A 19,491-nucleotide genomic window follows, 5' to 3' on the forward strand; every position below is an offset into this window, starting at 1 on the left:
CTCCACAACTCCCTCTACCTTAACTCAAGCATTTCTTTCTACTGACTTCAAGTCTTTATAAGCAAAGTTTAACTCTTTCAACCAACTGCCAATCAAAAAATATCTGAATCCACCTATGACTGTAACACTTCAAGATATAACACCTCTTTAGGCTGAACCAATGTTCTTCCATGTATGGATTTATGATTTTACCCATAATTCCTGTCTCCCTAAAATGTATAAAACTGAACTAACCCAACTGCCTCAGGCACATTTTCTCACAAGCTCTTGAGAATGTTCTCTGGGCCTTGTTACTTAAATTGGCTCAGAATGAATTTTTAAATATTTTACAGTGTTTGGTTTTTCTGTTAACAATAGCATGGTTTGCATAAATGTTATATGCTATTTCACTGGAGAAAAAAACTTTAAGTTAATCTACCATTATTGAATGTGGCATAAAATACATAGTACAATGTAGGAATTCAATAAATAACTGAACAGCAGATCAATCATTTTACAATGTTTAAAATATCAATGAAATTCATTAAATTAACATTGACTGTACAGTTTTATAAACAATGAACTACTTTCATATTTTTTTTTTCTTTTGTGAGACAAGGTCTTGCTCTGTCACCCAGGCTGGAGTGCAGTAGTGATCATAGCTCACTGCAACCTTGAATTCTGGGGCTCAAGCAATCCTCCTACCTCAGACCCCTGAGTAGCTGGGACTACAGGCACATGCCACCACACCAAGCTGATTATTTTTTAAATTTTGTAGAGATGGGTGTGAAAGAAAAATAAATTATCAGGACCCCCAAATCACTAAGCCAAAGGGAAAAGTCAAGCTGAGAACTGCATCAGGCAAACCTGCCTCCCATTTTATTCTGTTGACTTTCACCCTGGCAATGTAAATTGATAGCTTACTTTCACAAGTGCTGGACAAAGGACAGAACTCCAAGTCATCCCTGTGCCAACCTGAGACAAATGTATATCTGATTGCTTCCTCTGATGGAAAAATGCAGATTCACTGAGCTAGACAAAGGCCTAAATGACTATTTCCCTATCTCCCCTCACAAGGTAAATTGTGTATTTGGTGAAAGTCTGACCAAAGACTCAAGGGTGCAACCATTTGTCTCTTATCTACCTACACCTTTTTTTTTTTTTTTTTTTTTAGACAGAGTCTTGCTCTGTTGCCCAGGCTGGAGTGCAGTGGCGCAATCTCGACTCACTGCAAGCTCCGCCTCCCGGGTTCACGCCATTCTCCTGCCTCAGCCTCCCGAGTAGCTGGGACTACAGGCGCCCGCCACCACGCCCAGCTAATTTTTTTGTATTTTTTAGTAGAGACGGGGTTTCACCGTGTTTGCCAGGATAGTCTCGATCTCCTGACCTCGTGATCTGCCCGCCTCGGCCTCCAAAAGTGCTGGGATTACAGGCGTGAGCCACTGCGCCCGGCCTACCCACACCTTTTTCAAATTCCTTCCTCCTTCTCCAATATCTGCTCTTTCCCCTTTAAATACTGACTCCCTCACAATCATCCTTAGAGAAAGGCACAGACTCCTGCCTCCCAAGCATGCATCCTTAACTCTGTCAAAATAAACTTTCTAAATTAAGACCTGTCTCAGATACTTTTGGTTTACATAGGATTTTGCCACATTGCCTAGACTGGTCTTGAACTCCTGGGCTCAGGCAATCCTCTTGCCTTGGCCTCCCAAAGTGTTATGATTACAGGCATGAGCCACCATACTGGGCCTATTTTCCTCATACATAAACATTTTAATCTAATTCACTACATTATATTTTTTCAAATTAAAGTCTGACTTCTTGTATCTTATTTTCAACAAAGACAATAAAAGCTTTTTTAATGTAGAAGTATGTTGCTCTCCACAGGAAATCTGAAAAGAGTAGAAATAAGCAATAAAAGTATTATAAATGTTAATTCCCTTCTCTTCTCCCCAACAATGTTATATTATTTCTTTTTCTTATTCCTGTTTATTTCTTTTAGTAAGGAAACTTTTCCATGGCTACGGTTCAAGACAGTAGTCCAAAAAAAAAAAAAAAACCCAAAAAAAACCACAACAATAAAATTCTGCAGGTAATGCCACTAAAACATTTACAAAATTTCAAAAATGTTTAACGTTGTTCTTGCCTACAGTGGTAGTCATCGGGTCAGAAGTCAAAGGAATCATTACGTCCTTTGTTCACCCTGTGAAAAATGATACACATAGGCAGGCAATTTAGCATTTTAAACCTAGTCTGGAAGTCTATATGATGCTTCTTAAAAGCTAGCACATTACATACATGAAAATAATATGACTACACTGGCAAAATAGTACTTTTTTTTCAGGTAACAGTCTAGAGAATATGTATATAAAGATTATACATTAAAAAAATAAGTATTCTCAACTGAAGATTTGGTTCTGCATTGTACTCCAAAATGGCTCAGTTGTCTGGAGAAGTAGAAGGGGAAAAGGAGAACAATATGCATTTGATATTTGCTATCTACAGAGGTATATTCCAAATTAAAGGCTAGTAAGACAGTCAGGATTCAACTCTAGCTTTGGATCTATTTTAATTTCTTATACTATAAAGTAAGGAAGGAGGAAGGGCAGGGAGGAAGAGAAACAGAAGCCACTGCCACTGACTCATGGCTTAGGAAAATAATCATAGTAATTCTATATATACACTGCTATCATATTTTAAGTCGAAATTAGAATTGAATAACAAACTTTACAAGTTTCTTATAAATTATTCATCATATTAAGATACAGTTATATTTAAGTGAAAAAAATCAAGGTAAGGGATCTAACTGTTGTTTAAAGATAATTCACAAATAAAGGAAATCATGACTCATACAGATATAAAAATAAACACATTCAAAGTTTAATTGTAATCATTAATCAATGAGGGGATCAGGCAGATGATATAGCCAGTCCAAAAGACAATCTGAAGAACAGACACATTTATAGATTAGAAATTTTGAAATGAATGTGCAAATAAGGGCAAAATGAGTTTTTCCACAATGGTATGCATGGGAGAGGTGTATGACTGAACCTTCGCTGGACAAGGCAAAATATACATGTCTATAAATGCATTACTACCAGTTATCTACAAGTTACAGAGTTTAAAATAGGCCAAAGCCAAGGAAAGGCTAGAACCAGATAACCTGGGAAAATGTGCTCTCTGCAGACAAGGCAGTTTTCCATTGAAACACATATTTTCACTATGTTTTCTAAATTATTTTTCTCACTGCACTTTAAGCCATAGAAAATATCAATATGGTAATAGCTAAGCTTCAACAAATCAATAAACTTTAAACTTACAAAATCTTCAAGAAAAAAACTGAGTAGCAGCAAAGTGGAGGAATACTTATCAAAGACCTACACAGAGTTGGAAGTGACTTACAGGGGAAACAATCGGGAAAATGAGAATCAGATATGTTATGAAACTTACACAGATTGTTTGACTTTTATTACTCCATTTGTAGTAAGATAAACTTTCAGATACCTGTCTTCCTACTCAGTGCTACAGCATTCTAGTTACCAGTACTAGAAATGCAGCTTGTTTTCCATTGTGTTTTACATTTTCTCAAAGAAAACCATTAACCTTCAGCATGCCAAATAAGTTATCTCACTATCTACAATCAAATTTTACTAATTCAATAAAGAATATTTACAAAGTTTTTTTTTTTAATACTCCATAAATACTACTTAATAACTTGCAAAGGCCAGACATGGTGGCTGATGCCTGTAGTCCCAGCCCTTTGGGAGGCAAAGGTGGGCAGATCACCTGAAGTCAGAAGTTCAAGACCAGCCTGGCCAACATGGTGAAACCCTGCCTCTACTAAAAATACAAAAATTAGCCACGCATGGTGGCAAGTGCCTGTAGTCTCAGCTACTTGGGAGACTGAGGCATAAGAATCACTTGAACTCGGGAGTTGGAGGTTGCAGTGAGCTGAGATCACGCCACTGCACTCCAGCCTGGGTGACAGAGTGAAACTCTATTTCAAAAAAAAGGGAAAAAAAACTTGAGAAAACCCTTTGCAAAAAACTCAGCTTCTTAAGATTAGTTTTTTGGTTTTCAGTTTTCAAAAAATCAGACTGCATTGGAAAAGGATAATACATAAGTTTCATAATTCAAACTTCTTTGTATTCACTATTTTCCTACCTTAGATTCAAGTAACCAGTAGTGGTTAAGGTGTGGAAACTACCAATCTGTTTATTTAATAATTAACTCGTAAAGAAGTTCCTTTTGGAATTGTCACTGTGATCTTCAGTTTTACAAATGTGCGTCTACATTAGGATATTGCAGATTTCTACTCCAATGCATATCTTACTACTTGTTTGTGAACTCTGATGGTGTGTTTTCCTCTTAGCGTTGGAGTCTCTCTCTGGAGAGTGGCTATAAATTCAAGCCCTGCCCTAACAGGGTTCCAGGGTAAGTGGTCACAGATGTGTATAGCTTGTCTTTAACAGGATACTTTTTTATCCAGTCGATGGCCTAATGCCTAAGTGTCTGACCCATGACCAGGTGTCACAGGAAACTTTTTTATACCGGCAGATATAACTTGTGGCTCTTGTCTGACCTGTGTCCAATTTATTTCTCCCGAGATAGCCATTTTCTAGGAGAGCCCTGACCAGGAGGAGAGTCAGGTATGGATATGTTAGGTGAGACAGAGAAGGAAACAAAAAAGCAAAGTGCATGACATAACAGAAGCAGTGTATTACTTGGTGATTATTGCAGAGAAGAGGACAGCACACTTCAAAATGCCAGAAAAGTGAGGAGGCCACTTGCACATGCAACCAGCAGGTGGGATCACAAGAGAGAAAGGAAGAGATCAAAGCACTTTATTACAGCCCAGGGTGTTACCGGTGGGCTTACAAAAAGCAGGCATGAGCTCCGTGGAGTCATGCTGTGACTCAGAGGTGGTCAATTAGATATATCTGGGCAGACCATGCCAGGGTATGGGGGTTGGGGGGCAAGTCAAGTAGGTTGTACCTAGCTGGCCCGAAGGGAGGTCAACAAAAGAGGCTGCATAAGGCAAATATCTGGATCAGCAACATGAAGAAACTGGCAGGAGGTAGGGAATTAGAAACTGCGTCAAGGGTGACTAAGCCCTGTTTCTGGTATGAAAAAGTCCAACTTAACATTCAAGATGGATGCCTAGGTAACAAACAATTACAGGAATTTACTATAGCTGATTTTTTTTTCTTTTTTTGAGACACAGTCTCGCTCTGTCTCCCAGGCTGGAGTGCAGTGGCGCGATCTCAGCTCACTGCAAGCTCTGCCTCCCGAGTTTTATGCCATTCTCCTGCCTCAGCCTCCCAAGTAGCTGGGATTACAGGTGTGCACCACCTAAGTCTGGCTAATTTTTTTGTATTTTCAGTAGAAACGGGGTTTCACCATGTTAGCCAGGATGGTCTCGAACTCCTGATCTCGTGATCTGCCCGCCTCAGCCTCCCAAAGTGCTGGGATTACAGGCGTGAGCCACTGCACCAGGCCTATAGCTGAATTTTAAACAAGAGCAAAAGATAGCACTAAAAGACCACTTCAAAAGAAATATATGGAAAAAAAATAGCCTTTGAGTGATAGGATGATTTTTAAATAAATGGTTGGTTTCAATAATTCACAGCTATCACTCAGCATTCATATAAAATGCTTCTATCTGCAAAGCATATTATAAGTGTTAAATAACAGATTATCACAACACCAAGATATATGAGCATGTGAATCTTTATTTTTTTGGAACCAAAAGTTGCACTATAGGCTGTGTGTGCACATAGTGCAACCAGTGGCCAAACTCTAATTTCAATTAGAGTGCTTTCCTCCCACTCCTGTGCCAAACTCAATGCTCCCACCTAACAGAATATGTCCTCTCAAAAGGACTAAGTATAAAACAAGCACATTGTACCTCCCATCCATTCAATTAACAAGTCTTTATTAAGCACCTACTATGTGTCAAGCACTGTTCCAGGAACCTGGGAAATACTGATAAACAAAACAGACCAAAATCGCTACCTGCATAGAGCCTCTATTCTAGTAAGGGAAAACAGCAGTAAACAATAATAAGTAAGTGAACTATATAGTATGTAACAAAATGAAAAGTGTTGTGTAGACAAGACAAAGTAGAACAGGAAAAGACTGGGAATGCTGGGGGGATGACAAAGTCTAATTCTTAATATAGTGGTCACAATGGGCCTCGCTGGGAAGATTTGAAGCATATGAATGAATGAGCCAAGTGTGTATCAGAGAGAACATTCCAGGAAGAGGAGTCAGCGGGAGGGCTGAGAAAGGATCACACCTGCTGTATCTGAGGAGCATGAAGACTGGTGGGGCTGAAGCAGAACAGGGGCAGGGAAGAGGAGGCAAGGAAGCAGTAAGAGATGAGTTAGAGAGGACCTTATAAGGCATTGTGAATGTTTGGCTTTTACTCTGAGTGAAAGGGAAAGCCAATGGAGAGTTCTGAGCAGAACAGTGACATGAGCTGACTGTGCTTTCAAAAAGATTACTCTGTGCTGGGAATAGACTATGAGAGGAAACATCAGTTAAGAACTAGCTCAGTTACCCTCCTGAGGGATTACTGTGTGGTAAGGTAGGATAATTCACTATGACAAATCAACCTAAATATATAATAACTAGACACAACAGAAGTGTATTTCTTGTTTATATAACATTCCTGTATATGTACTCAGGTTGGCAAGACAACTGTCCTACATCCATATCCCCTCAATTTTGTAGATATACCATCTCCTTGTGGAGATGTTTTTACCTGAATGCAAGCAGGATTTAAGTTGGCAAAAAGTTTTAATGGGTCTAGCATTAAAGTTAATGTCTGTTCCACTAGAGAAAACTGTCAAATTGACATAAGTATCTAAAAGAGGCTGGGAAAATTTAGGTTACCCAGGTTTTCAAAGGAAGGAAGACTGGATTTTGCTGAGTATCTCACAGCTTCCACAGTTCATCCTTGATTGGTAGCCATGAAACAGGTTACCACTAAAAGTTAGTGATATGGTTTAGATCTGTGTCTCCACCCAAATGTCATGTCGAATTGAAATCCCCAATGGTGGACGTGGGGACTGGTGGGAGGTGATTGGATTATGGGGGTGGATTTCCCTCTTTGGTGCTGTTTTTGTGATAGAGTTCTCATGAAATCTGGTTGTTTAAAAGTGTGTGGCGCCTGCCCTCTCTCTGTCTTCCTCCTGCTATGGCCATGTGAAGATGCCTGCTCTGGCTTTGCCTTCCACCATGAGTAAAAGTTTCCTGAGGCCTCCCCAGCCATGCTTCCTGTACAGCCTGTGGAACTATGAGCCAATTAAACATCTCTTTTCTCTATGTATTACCCAGTCTCTGGCATTTCTTTACAGCAGTGTGAGAACAGACTAATACAGTTAGGATTCTGGACATATTCTGAAGATAGACCCAATATGACTTCCTGATTTTGATCTGGGCAACTGGAATTAAGTAACTGCCAACAATTGAGATCTGGAAGGCTGTGGTAATAGAAGATTGGGCAGGAAGGTGAAGCTCAGTTCTGTTTTGAACAGGCTATTTCTGTTTGAGATGTCTATTAGACATACGAGAGGGGATGTAGAGTAGGAAACTGGATATATATATGTGTGTGTATATATATATATGTATATAGGAGTTTGGGAGAAAGGACTGGACATATAAAGAAATGTAAGTTACATTAAAACCTGAAACTGGTAAGATCATAATAAAGTAAATATAGGTAGATAAGAAAAGAGGAGAGGATTTGGGGGCACCCCAAAATCAAGAGATCAGGTTGAAGTAGCACCACAGAAATAGACTGTGGGGGCAAGAGAAAAAACAAAAGAATGTAGTATCCTGGAAATGAAGTGAGAAACATGTATCAAGGAGGAGAAAGTCATCACTTGTATTAGATGCTCCTAATGGGACGATGAGAGAAAAACCAACTACTAGATTTGCATGTATGGGGAAGGTCAGTGCTGACCTTGCCAAAGCAGTTCTGCTTGGAGTGGCAGTGGGTAAAGTTCTGAGTGCAGACAGCAAGTACAGACAACACTTTGAAATATTTTCTACAAAAGAAAGCAAAGAAATTGAGTGAGGCAAATGGAGAAAGCAGAGTCAAAAGAAACTTTTTAAGATAAGAGAAATAATAGGATATTTGTGGGCTGATGAAAATGATCTTGCAGAAAGGGAAAAGCTGTTGATGGTAGAGGAAAGGAGAGAATTGCTAGGATTATGTCCTTAAGCAGATGAGAGGAAATGAGGTTTAGTGTAGTGAAGAGCTAGCTATCATCTATGAGGATAAGCAAGAACGCAGAACATACAGACACAAATGCTGATGGTTGGGTGGATGTGACGGTGGAAGTTTGTGGAAATTCCCTTCTGATGGCTTTAAGCAGGAATAAAGTAGGATACAAAATTATGAGCTGAAAATTAGGAGAGGGAGTAAGGTATCAGAGCAGTGGTCCCCAACCTTTTTGGCACCAGGGACCAGTTTCGTGGGAGACAATTTTTCAATTTTTCTACAGACCGGGGTCAGAGGTGAGGGGATGGTTTTGGAATGATTCATGCACATTACATTTAGTGTGTACTTTATTTCTATTATTATTACATTGTAATATATAATGAAATAATTATACAGCTCACCATAATATAGAATCAGTGGGAGCCCTGAGCTTGTTTTCTTGCAACTAGACAGTCTCATCTGGGGGTAATGGGAGACAGTGACAGATCATCAGGCATTAGATTTTCATAAGAAGTGCACAACCTAGATCCCTTGCATGGGCAGTTCACAATAGGGGTCACACTCCTATGAGAATCTAATGCCACTACTGATCTGACAGGAGGCAGAGCTCAGGCAGTAATGTGAGCGATGGGGAGTAGCTATAAACACAGATGAAGCTTCACTTGCTCACTTGCCTGCTGCTCACCTCCTGCTGTGTGGCCCAGTTCCTAACAAGCCACAAGACAGTACCAGTCTGTGGCACAGGGGCTGGGGACCCCTGTATTAGAGGTTTGAGAAGAGAGAAAAGGCATGACATGAATAAAGGCAGTACAGGGAGCATTAAGTACCAACTTGAAGTTCAGAAATTCCGAAATATTTCATTTTCCTCCAGCCATACTGTTACTTGGCAGAATGTGCAAAATAGGCAGAGATAGCAATAGGGTTGCAGTTTTGCCAAGCAAGTATGATGTGAGAGAAGATTAGGAGAGTTGACTAGTTCCTGAAAATCTACTAGACTCCCTCTCATGCAACCCATGACCATCTTGTCACCAAGTCCTGAGAATTCTACTGCTTTAAATATTCCCCTTTCCTAATCCCTCTTGACTATTCTCAGAACCAGTGTCTTGCAGGTTCTTTTCACTTATCACAAGGACTATTGTAATAGCCTCCTAAACCAGTCTTTTTGTCTCTAAAATATCCATCCTCTTCCCTGCAGCCAGATGTTCTTTTTAAGCCTAACCAATCATGTTTTTCTCCTGCTTAACATATTTTCACTTCTGTAGTCTAAACTCTAAGCTTAGGACATAGAACCCTTTATTACTAATGCCTGGTTAGCATTCCAGACTTATCTTTTACCACTCTCCCACAAGTACTCTGCCCTTGGCCAGAGGAGCTGCATACATGTGTATCAAGGTAAATACTACCAACTCTGTGCTTCTGCGCTATGTCAAGGTTGAGCTACTGCTCCATTCCCCACCTAGACTGGAAGCTCCTTCAGGAGAGGGATCTTGCTTTATTTGACTTGAAACCTGAGGGCCTGGCAGATGGTAGCCCCTCCAAGAATGCTGATTGAATGAACAAATATATACGTGTGACAGAAAGAACCACAGCATCTCTAACAGATATAGGTATTAATGCACACATTTTGTAAGCCATATTGTAAGAACATTGTATTGAAAAATAAATTAGGCAAAGATACTCATTCATTCATTCCATTCTACCAGTATTTAACAACCTATACTACACACCAGTCAGCATACCTAGGTGCTGAACATAATCTGCTTGGGGGAGACAGGTGAGTAAAATGATTACAGTCAATTTCCTACTTCCATAAGTAGGTCTGAAGAAAAACATTTTTAAAACATGTGTTGGCCTGGCACGGTGGCTCATGCCTGTAATCCCAGCACTTTGGGAGGCTGAGGCAGGAGGATTGCTTGAGCCCAGGAGTTCAAGACAAGCCTGAGGAACATAGTAAGACCTTGTCTCTATAACAAAACAAAACAAAACAAAACAAAAAAGCCAGCCATGGTGGTGCACACGTGCAGTCCCAGCTACTCAGGAGGCTGAGGTAGAAGGATCACTCGAGCCTGGCAATGCAAGGCTGCAGTGAGCTAAAATTGGGCCACTGCACTCCAGCCCAGGCAACAGAGCAAGATTCTGTCTCTAAAAAAAATATTAATAGTAAATAAAAATAAAACATGTGCTACCAAAATACATACTCAGTATTCCTCTAATTGGTATTGTAGTTAGAATTTGAATACAGTGTAAATTGTGTAATTTTATCTACATTTCTCATTACACTAATAGCACTGACTTGTGTTTCAGTACATTTTGTCCAGCCTCAGCCTACTTTACCCATTTAGCCTAGAGAAAGACAACCTCATTGTTACTATAATGTACACCTGTACTCAAAAATGCTATCCAACTCCCTGCAATACTAACTTGAAAAATGTGCCACAGGGAATAGAAATTTGGTTTCATGTGTTTAAAAAAAATCATCACTACATTTCCCACTGTGCGGATAGCAGGGGAAAAAGTGCGTCCACTTTGAGGGTCCATGTTTAATAATGGTCCGATGCCAAATACACTGTATTAATATCAGTGAACAAAAGATATGGAGCTTCTCTCATGTCTCTATCTGAATTAGATAGATAGATTTTATACCTATGTAATAAATAGATATAGCTTATACCTATATAATTTATACTTGTGTCTAGTCAGTCACTCTATATACATACATGTACACACACACATATATAGATACACATTTACTTGAATTCAACCAAGTGCTTAACATGAAATAACAAACAAAACCATTTTTACACAATTGAAAATGATAGTATATATTTTATATTTATTATATACTGTATTTCACTGAATAAATCATATATTTATATATACCTATAAATGACAGAGTTGTACACACAAAAATATGTACCATTACTTTATGGGTGATAAGGAATTTCCAGGGGTAATTCTGACTATATAAGACTTTCACTTTATGTGCTAACTTCAGAATTAACTCTCCCATAAGATACAACTGTATCATGTAGCAACATTATTAAGAATAATTTTCAAGCTTTTAAGTATGTGCTTGGTTTTTAAAGCCTGCCTAAAATAATTAGTTGTGTCCTGGTCATCTTCCTCCTTTAAGAAGGATTATTTACATCTGAATTTCAAAATTGATCTCAACAATAACCTTTAATAAAAAAATCATTTATATTTTAGTGTCCACAATAACAACTGGCAAGATTTTCTGGAATTAGGAAAAAAGCATTAGTTATAATTTGATTTTCTGTCAAATTATTTATTATTGCTAGATATTTTGCATTTTAGAGTTCTGCCACTAATAGTTTATGATTGTTTTAATAGTTGATAATTCAGGTTTTGAAATAAGGTGCTACACATTTGGTTTCAAAATGCTAACAGAAATTCACCTAAGAGCAGAACACAGAATTTATCACCAAAACAAGGGGTAGACCACAAAAGAAAGGTCACACACACATGGCTAGTCACTAAATGTATGTTTCCTTTGAGCCTGGCGTAGTTACTGAATTTGTAAGCTGTGATACAATACTATCATTAGAAGAAACTGGAATGGAAATGTGCACATGCAAACAAATAGGGCCAGTGCTCCCTTTCCTATCATTGTTAAGTAAGCATAATTCTGAAAGACAAAGTCACTGGATCCATTTAAAAAATTACAATTAGCACCCATAAATAATTAATAATTATTACTTTTAAAAAACTATCAACTTATCAATTGTATTAACTTTTCTCTTTTTCTCTCAACATTTCAGTGGAGAACCAACATACAGTGTCTGATGTGGTTTGGGTGTTTGTTCCCTCTAAATCTCATGTTGAAATGTGATCCCCAATGTTGGGGACAGAGCCTGGTGGGAGGTGTTTCGGTCACAGGAGCGGATCCTTCATGAATATCTTGGTGCCCTCCCCACAGTAATGAGTGAGTTCTTACTCTCTTAGTTACCATGAAATCTGATTGCTAAAAAGCCTGGCATCTCGTCCTATTAATATTTCTTGCTCCCTCAGTTACCATGTGATATGCCAGCTCCCCCTCTGCCTTCCATCATGACTGTGAGCTTCCTGAAGCCTCAGTAGAAGGAGATGCTGGCACTATACTTCTTCTTGTACATTCTGCAGAACAATGGGCCAAAAATAAACCTCTTTTTAAAATACATTGCCCAGCCTCAGGTATTCCTTTATAACAGCACAAAATGGACTAACACAGTAGCCCAAATCTAATTCCTCAGTTAAAAAAAAAATTTTTTAAGAGACAGGCTCAAGAAATCCTAGGCTCAAGTGATCCTCCCGCCTCAACCTCCCAAGTAGCTGGAATTATAGGTGCACACCACCACACCACCATACCTGGCTCACAGTTAAATACTTAAGGGTGAACATCAAATGGTACTTTAGTACATCTTTATCCTTAACAGCTCATCATTCTCAATAATCTTTAGTTCTTCCAAACCAATCACTAATCATTTCATCAAGCCTAACTCTGAAACCTTCTTCCTTCAAAAAGTATTTTTAGATCAGCTCCATCCCACTACTTAATCCTTTAGTTTCATTTCTAATGGATATTCAAGTTACTTAATTGTTATACAGATATTTAACTTAATAGAATAAGCAAACCATTAGCATTAGTGGCTTATAAATACTTTCCATGTCTCTATTTGTAAATCTAATCATTATAATAATATTATATATGAATTTCATTTCTTTAAAGGAAGACCACTTATGCCTATTTAGTAACTGTCATTTAGTTATCACCTGGGAAAAACAGAAAAACATTGAACAACCTAGAGAACGGTCAAATATAGAAACAAATTATCACCACTAATTTCCAAAGTAAAGACATTTATTGTATGCACACATATTTAATCCTTATTAAACAGTCAAACTTAAGGAACTGACTATAAGCTGTTAATAAGTAACAGACTATAAGCTGTGAATAATATGTAAGGATAGTTTCATTGTACAAGGAGAGCCAGTCATAGTAAATCCTTTCATTCTGAACATTTTGCCCACCAATTTAGTCATTAGAACATGACTGCTATTTTTTTGGAGAAAAAAGTATAAATATTTTTAAATATAAACAAACATAAAATATTTACAAAAAATTTATATTTTTGTGAAACATAAATATTTCACAAAATATTGTGAAAAGTTAATACAATAAATATTTTTTATATTGCAAAGTGGAAATGATGAATAAATTGCTCAATTTAAGTAGGAAAATGTCAATTATACAATTTGCTTCTCTGGTTTTTCAATGCTTTCATGCCTGCTTTTAACCAAAGGAGAGAATACAAATAAATGGTCTAGTTCCTCAGGGGATGGCAGCATTCAATCAATCACAGAGCAAAGGTAAATAAAAAGAAATTATTTTCAGAGAATCTAATATCCATCTATTCATCCAGTATCTTATTCTATCTTGTGTCTTTGCATCAAGGTGAATCACCAGAAAGCTAGCTACTGTGATCACATCAGCTTAGCCCTTCAAAAGTGAGTTCCATTGATTTATCGTACCTTAATGTCACGCCAAATGAATTTTTTTAAACAATTTAATTCAGGAAAAAACTGGATCATACTGGCCTTCAGAGTTTTATATACTTTATAACTGTGAAACACTTTTCACACAATTACACTGAACCTCAATCAGCACTGCAATCTACTGGCATTTTGCTGTTTTTATTCCCTCAACTTTTCTTTATTCTTTTTATTACATCTTCATTTGTGTGGTCTCAAATTATTTTAAGAAAGGAATAATATAGCTATTTTTCAATAAAGATAATAGTCTTACTAATAAATACTTCAGGACTTTCCAAAGTACTGCCAATTTCTCACTTTCAGTTTCTCACATACTTAAAAAGTATGTGTGAACAGAACATGAAACAAAATGAAACATTTTATTAAATAGCATTTTTAAAAGTCCCATTACATGCAAATTATTTAATCATCCTTGATCACAGTGAGCAGCAATGAAAGGCAATAATCAAGTACCTCATACTTATTCTATGCTTACATATACACAGACTGGAAATCTACATATATCTAAACTGCACCTGGACATTCAAAAGACAATCCCATGAAACTCCTGCCTAATTCTGTAAAGTGGTTCTCTTTGTAACTAATTATATACTTTCAAAGCTATATTGTGTTTTAAACCAGAAGTCACAATGACAAAATCCATTTTAACATTTTTATCAATAGAGAAATAATTATTTTATTACTTTTATTTTATTTATTTATTTATTTATTTTTAGACAGAGTCTTCCTCTGTTGCCCAAGCTGGAGTGCAGTGGTGTGATCTTGGCACACTGCAACCTCCGCCTCCCGGGTTTAAGCAATTTTCCTGCCTCAGCCTCCTGAGTAGCTGGGACTACAGGCGCATGCCACAATGGCCGGCTAATTTTTTGTGTTTTTAGTAGAGACGGGGTTTCACCATATTGGCCAGGCTAGTCTTGATCTGATCTCGTGATCCACCCACCTCAGCCTCCCAAAGTGCCGAGATCATAGGCGTGAGCCACCACGCCCAACCGAGAAGTAATTATTTTTCAATAATGTATCATCTAGGAAAGTTATTATGATTCCACATTACCTAATACAGTCCACACTCAAATTTATCAACTGTACTCAAAATTTATAGCTTTAAAATATATGTATAAGTTGAGGACCCGATCAACGTCCTTGAATCTGATCGCCATGTCTCTTTAGTCTCCTTTAATTTTATATCATCCCACCACTGTTTTTTTTTTTTTTATGATGATGACATTATTTGTAAACCCAGGGAAGATGTCTTATGGAATGTACACATTCTGAATTTGTCTGATTCATACTTTAGATTTAAGTTAAACAGTTTTGGCAAAAATATTATACAGGTGATACTGTGTGTTTCACTGTATCACTTCAGGAGACACATGTCCGTTTGTCCCATTACAGGTAATGCTAAATTTGACCACCAGATCTCTCCACTTTAAAGGCATATTTTTCTCTTTGCAATTAACAAATAATTGGTGGTGTCATACCTTGAGACCATGTAAATATCCTGTTCACCTACAGCCTTTCACCCAATGGTTTTAACATCCAATGATTGATGATCCTTGCCTGGAGTCAATCGTTAGTGCAAATTAGTGATTTTGTAATTTTATATTTTTTCTACATTTTAAGTGTCATTTCTTCTGCAAAGAACAACTGTATATTTCCCAATTTTTTCTCTTCGTAACAAAGTGAGTTTTTTTAAATTTTAAAGTATAATTATGGACTTACAATTTCTCTCTCACATAATGTGTTATAATCCACACCTACCATTATTCTTTTAGATGTTCAAATTGTTCCAAGTTTTGATGGTAGGAACCTTTCAAATAGGCTGCTGTGCCTTTTTGACATGTCTCCATCAGTTTTTGAGCACATTCTTGCTTTCCGACACAATATGTTCCAGGACCTCTTTGCCCCACATTAAGAAATCAGGAACTTCTCTAAGGAACATTGTCTCCGTTTGGTAGGAAACTGTATTTGGAACCCAAAATCCCTGGATATACTCATTCTTACTGGGGTTTCTAGGTCCTTTCCTTGGACTGAGATAGAAAAAAAGTTTTTTTAAATCTGTGAGTTAATATTAATGCCACCAATTCAAAACTAATACCACAGTATACTTTCTAATTGTGTCCCATTCTCCGAATTAATTAATATCTCCTAAGAACCCTGGTTCCCCCAATCCAATAAAATTATTTCTTTGCTCTATCCTATATTACAAACAAAATAATTTCAAGATGACTACACATGTAGTTAAGACTTCTCTAAGTCTGTTTTTATATAGCTGTGACTTTTGAACTATGTAAATGTTCACATGTTGAACATTTGATCATCTACTCCTTATGATAATTGTTTTACTGGTCTCTGGTTTAATCCTTCTGTGCCTCTCTTTGGCAAAAATAAACTATTTTTTTTTCTTTTTTGTGGAGAACAGGATCTCACCATGTTGCCAGGCAGGTCTTGAACCCCTGGGCTCAAGCTGTCTTCTCACCTCTGCCTTTTGCAATTTTTGTCCTTAGAATATTTCTCTCTGAGTTTGTACAGTCAGAATAATATGTTTAAAAGTTACTTAAGCCAAGAAGTATATGGAAAAATGCGCAGTATCACTAAACATCAGGGAAATGCAAATCGAAACCACAGTTAGTATGTCACCCCAGTTAGTATAGCTACTATCAAAAAGACAAAACAAATGCTGGCAGAGACGCAGAGAAAAGGGAATTCATACACTGATGGTGGGAATGCAAATTAATACAGCCATTATGGAAAATGGTACGGAGGTTCCACTAAAAAACTAAAAATAGAACTACTGTATAATCCACCAATCTCATTACTGGGGTTATATCCAAAGAAAAGGAAATCAGTATGTCAAAGAGGTGTCTGTGTTCTCATGTTTATTACAGCATTTTTCACAATAGCCAAAATATGGAATCAACCTAAGTGTCCATCAACAGACAAATGGATAAAGAAAATGTGGTTTGTTTACACAATGGAATACAATTCAGCCATTAAAAAGAATGAAATCCTGTCATTTGCAGCAACATGGATGAACCTGGAAGACATTATGTTAAATGAAATAAGAAAGGCACAGAAAGATGAATACTGCACATTCTCATTCATATGTGGAAGCTAAATAAATTGATCTCACAGAAGATGAGCAAGACAGTGGCATCTAGAGGCTGGGAAGGGTAGAGAAAAGAAAAGGATAGGGAAAGGTTGGTTAATAGATATAAAATTATCCTGGATAACAGTTACAAATAATTTATTTTATATTTTCAATTAGCCAGAAGAGAGAATTGTGAATGTCTCAACACAAAGATTTGAGGTAATGGATATGCTAATTACCCTCGTTAATCATTACAGTGTATACATGTATCAAAATATCACTCTGTACTACACAAATATGTACAATTATTATGTGTCAATTTAAAATATTTTTTAAAAAGCAACTTAAAAGGCCAGGTGCCCTGGCTCACACCTGTAATCCCAACACTTTAGGAGGCCATGGTGGGTGGATCCCTTGAGCTTAGGCATTTGAGATCAGCTTGGGCAACATGGCAAAACCCCACCTCTACAAAAAAATACAAAAATGAGCCAGACATGGTGGCACATGCCTGTAGTCCCAGCTACTTGGGAGGCAGAGGTAGGAGTATCACTTGAGCTCAGGAGGTTGAGGCTGCAGTGAGCCAGATCACACCACTGGACTGTAGCTTGGGTGACAGAGCAAGACTCTGTCTAAAAAAAAAAAACCAAAAAGTTAAATAAATAAATAAATAAATAAAAGCTATTTAAGTTATCTTTTTGGTGATTATGCTGTGAATTTTTAAAGTTAATTTGTTCTTATTTGTATTCAATTTTAGGGTTTGCTTACGTGTGTGTGTGTATGTGTGTATGTGTTTTTGTTTTTGTTTTGAGATGGAGTCTTGCTCTGTTGCCCACGCTGGAGTGCAGTGGTGCCATCTCAGCTCACTGCAACCTCTGCCTCCCGGATTCACGCAATTCTCCTGCCTCAGCCTCCTGAGTAGCCAGGATTACAGGCGCCCGCCACCACAACCAGCTAATTTTTGTATTTTTAGTAGAGACTGGGTTTCACCATGTTGGCCAGGCTGGTCTCGAACTCTTGACCTCGTGATCTGCCCACCTCAGCCTCCCAAAGTGCTTGGATTACAGGCATAAGCCATCACGCCCGGCCGGGTTTGCTTTTTAAAAATCACTTTTCTTTTTTTTGTTTCAATACGTGACCATTTACATAGTTCAAAAGTCACAACTCAGACTAAAAATCAGACTCAGAAAAATCTCACTCCCATCCCTATTTCCTCCGCAGTGCTCTTACATTGCTCTTCATCCACTCCTTATCATAATTATTTTACCAGTCTCTGGTTTAATCCTTTCTGTGCTTCTCTTTTGCAAAAATAAACTATATCTACAAATATACTTTTCCTTTTTGTGGAGAACAAGGTCTATGTTGCCCAGGCTGGTCTTGAACTCCTGGATCAAGCTGTCTTCTCACCTGTGCCTTGCTAAGTGTTGAGATTACTGGCATGAGCTGCTTTGCCTGACCAGACTATATATTTTTTATTTTCTATTCTTTCATATGAAAAAGGGACCATACTTACTATATCTATATACATTTTATATCTGGAAATCTTTCCATATCAGTACATAGAAATCTTCCTTATTTTAGTATTCTATTCTATTCAATCAGTCTCCTCTGGACAGACATTTAGGTTTTTTTCTGCTATTACTAACAATCCTACAATGAAAAGCTTTGAGCATATGTTATTCTATATTTGTACAGGTGGTTCATCAGGATAAATTCCTAGAATTTGCACTGGTAAGTCAAAGGCAGTTGAAGGTATAATTTGGTAGATACTACAAAATTCTCATAAAGTTATAGCATGTCACATTCCAATCTGCAATGTAAGTGCCTGTTTTCTCACAGGCTTGCCAAGTAAGTATATTCTGAGCTTTTAACTTTTGCCAATCTGCAAAGTAAAAACGATCTCTCCGTATTTTAATTGGCATTTTTCTTATTATCAACGAAATCTGAACATCTTTACATATATTGTCATACATCATTTCTTTTTTTGGTGAACTATCCACATCTTTTGTTCATTTTTAAAATCATAAGTTAAATACTTATTTCAATGTAAAAAAGAATTCAACAATCCTACAATGATGGCTCCAAACTTTGTTCTAAAAAAAGAATATTAGACAATGAAAAAACAATGTATGAATTAACTGAAAAGAATACGAACAACCCTTAAAACTATATGGTCATATTCTATACTGTGTTCCAAACAGTCCACTAAAAAGTGGAAGTTAAATCAAATGAGAAGGATATTAAGGAAAATGTATTCAAGTTATAATTTTATGATATCGATTAGTGTTAAGTGGTTAATCTCACAAACAAACAAGCCACTGAAGATGGTGAAAGTTTGGGAAACAGATGGTTGAGAGACATTTTTTGGTAGCAGTTTCATTACACCCACCTCGCAAGTACAGGTAATTCTTCGAGGATGAGGGGCTTCCTGTTGTAGCTGATATACTGTGAGAAGGTAGAAACAAAAAGTGTCAATGTCCCTTACATAAAACTTATCAATATATTAGAAATAAAAACCTGGCTGTTTTTTATGTTCACAAGAAAACTGGTATAACCTTATTTACTAAATTGTGTTATGAACAAAACAAAGAAAGTAAGCAAAACTACATTTAGTGAAAGCCCAGGAGCAATACAAACAGAAAAATCA

At 37.3% G+C, this 19,491-nt stretch overlaps 1 protein-coding gene across 5 annotated transcripts in view; it reads right to left on the reverse strand.

The window, feature by feature from the left end:
- Nucleotides 1-19,491, reverse strand: part of CHN1 (chimerin 1) — a 210,557-nt gene that overhangs the window by 129,449 nt on the left and 61,617 nt on the right. For all 5 annotated transcript variants that reach the window (XM_055289797.2, XM_055289798.2, XM_063645607.1 and 2 more), the window contains one exon: nucleotides 19,234-19,289. In XM_055289797.2, the coding sequence (XP_055145772.1) occupies nucleotides 19,234-19,289 (56 nt within the window). The remainder of the gene's footprint in view (nucleotides 1-19,233; nucleotides 19,290-19,491) is intronic.

The sequence above is a fragment of the Symphalangus syndactylus genome, chromosome 8, assembly GCF_028878055.3.
Source record: "Symphalangus syndactylus isolate Jambi chromosome 8, NHGRI_mSymSyn1-v2.1_pri, whole genome shotgun sequence".
Classification (NCBI taxonomy): Eukaryota; Metazoa; Chordata; class Mammalia; order Primates; family Hylobatidae; genus Symphalangus; species Symphalangus syndactylus.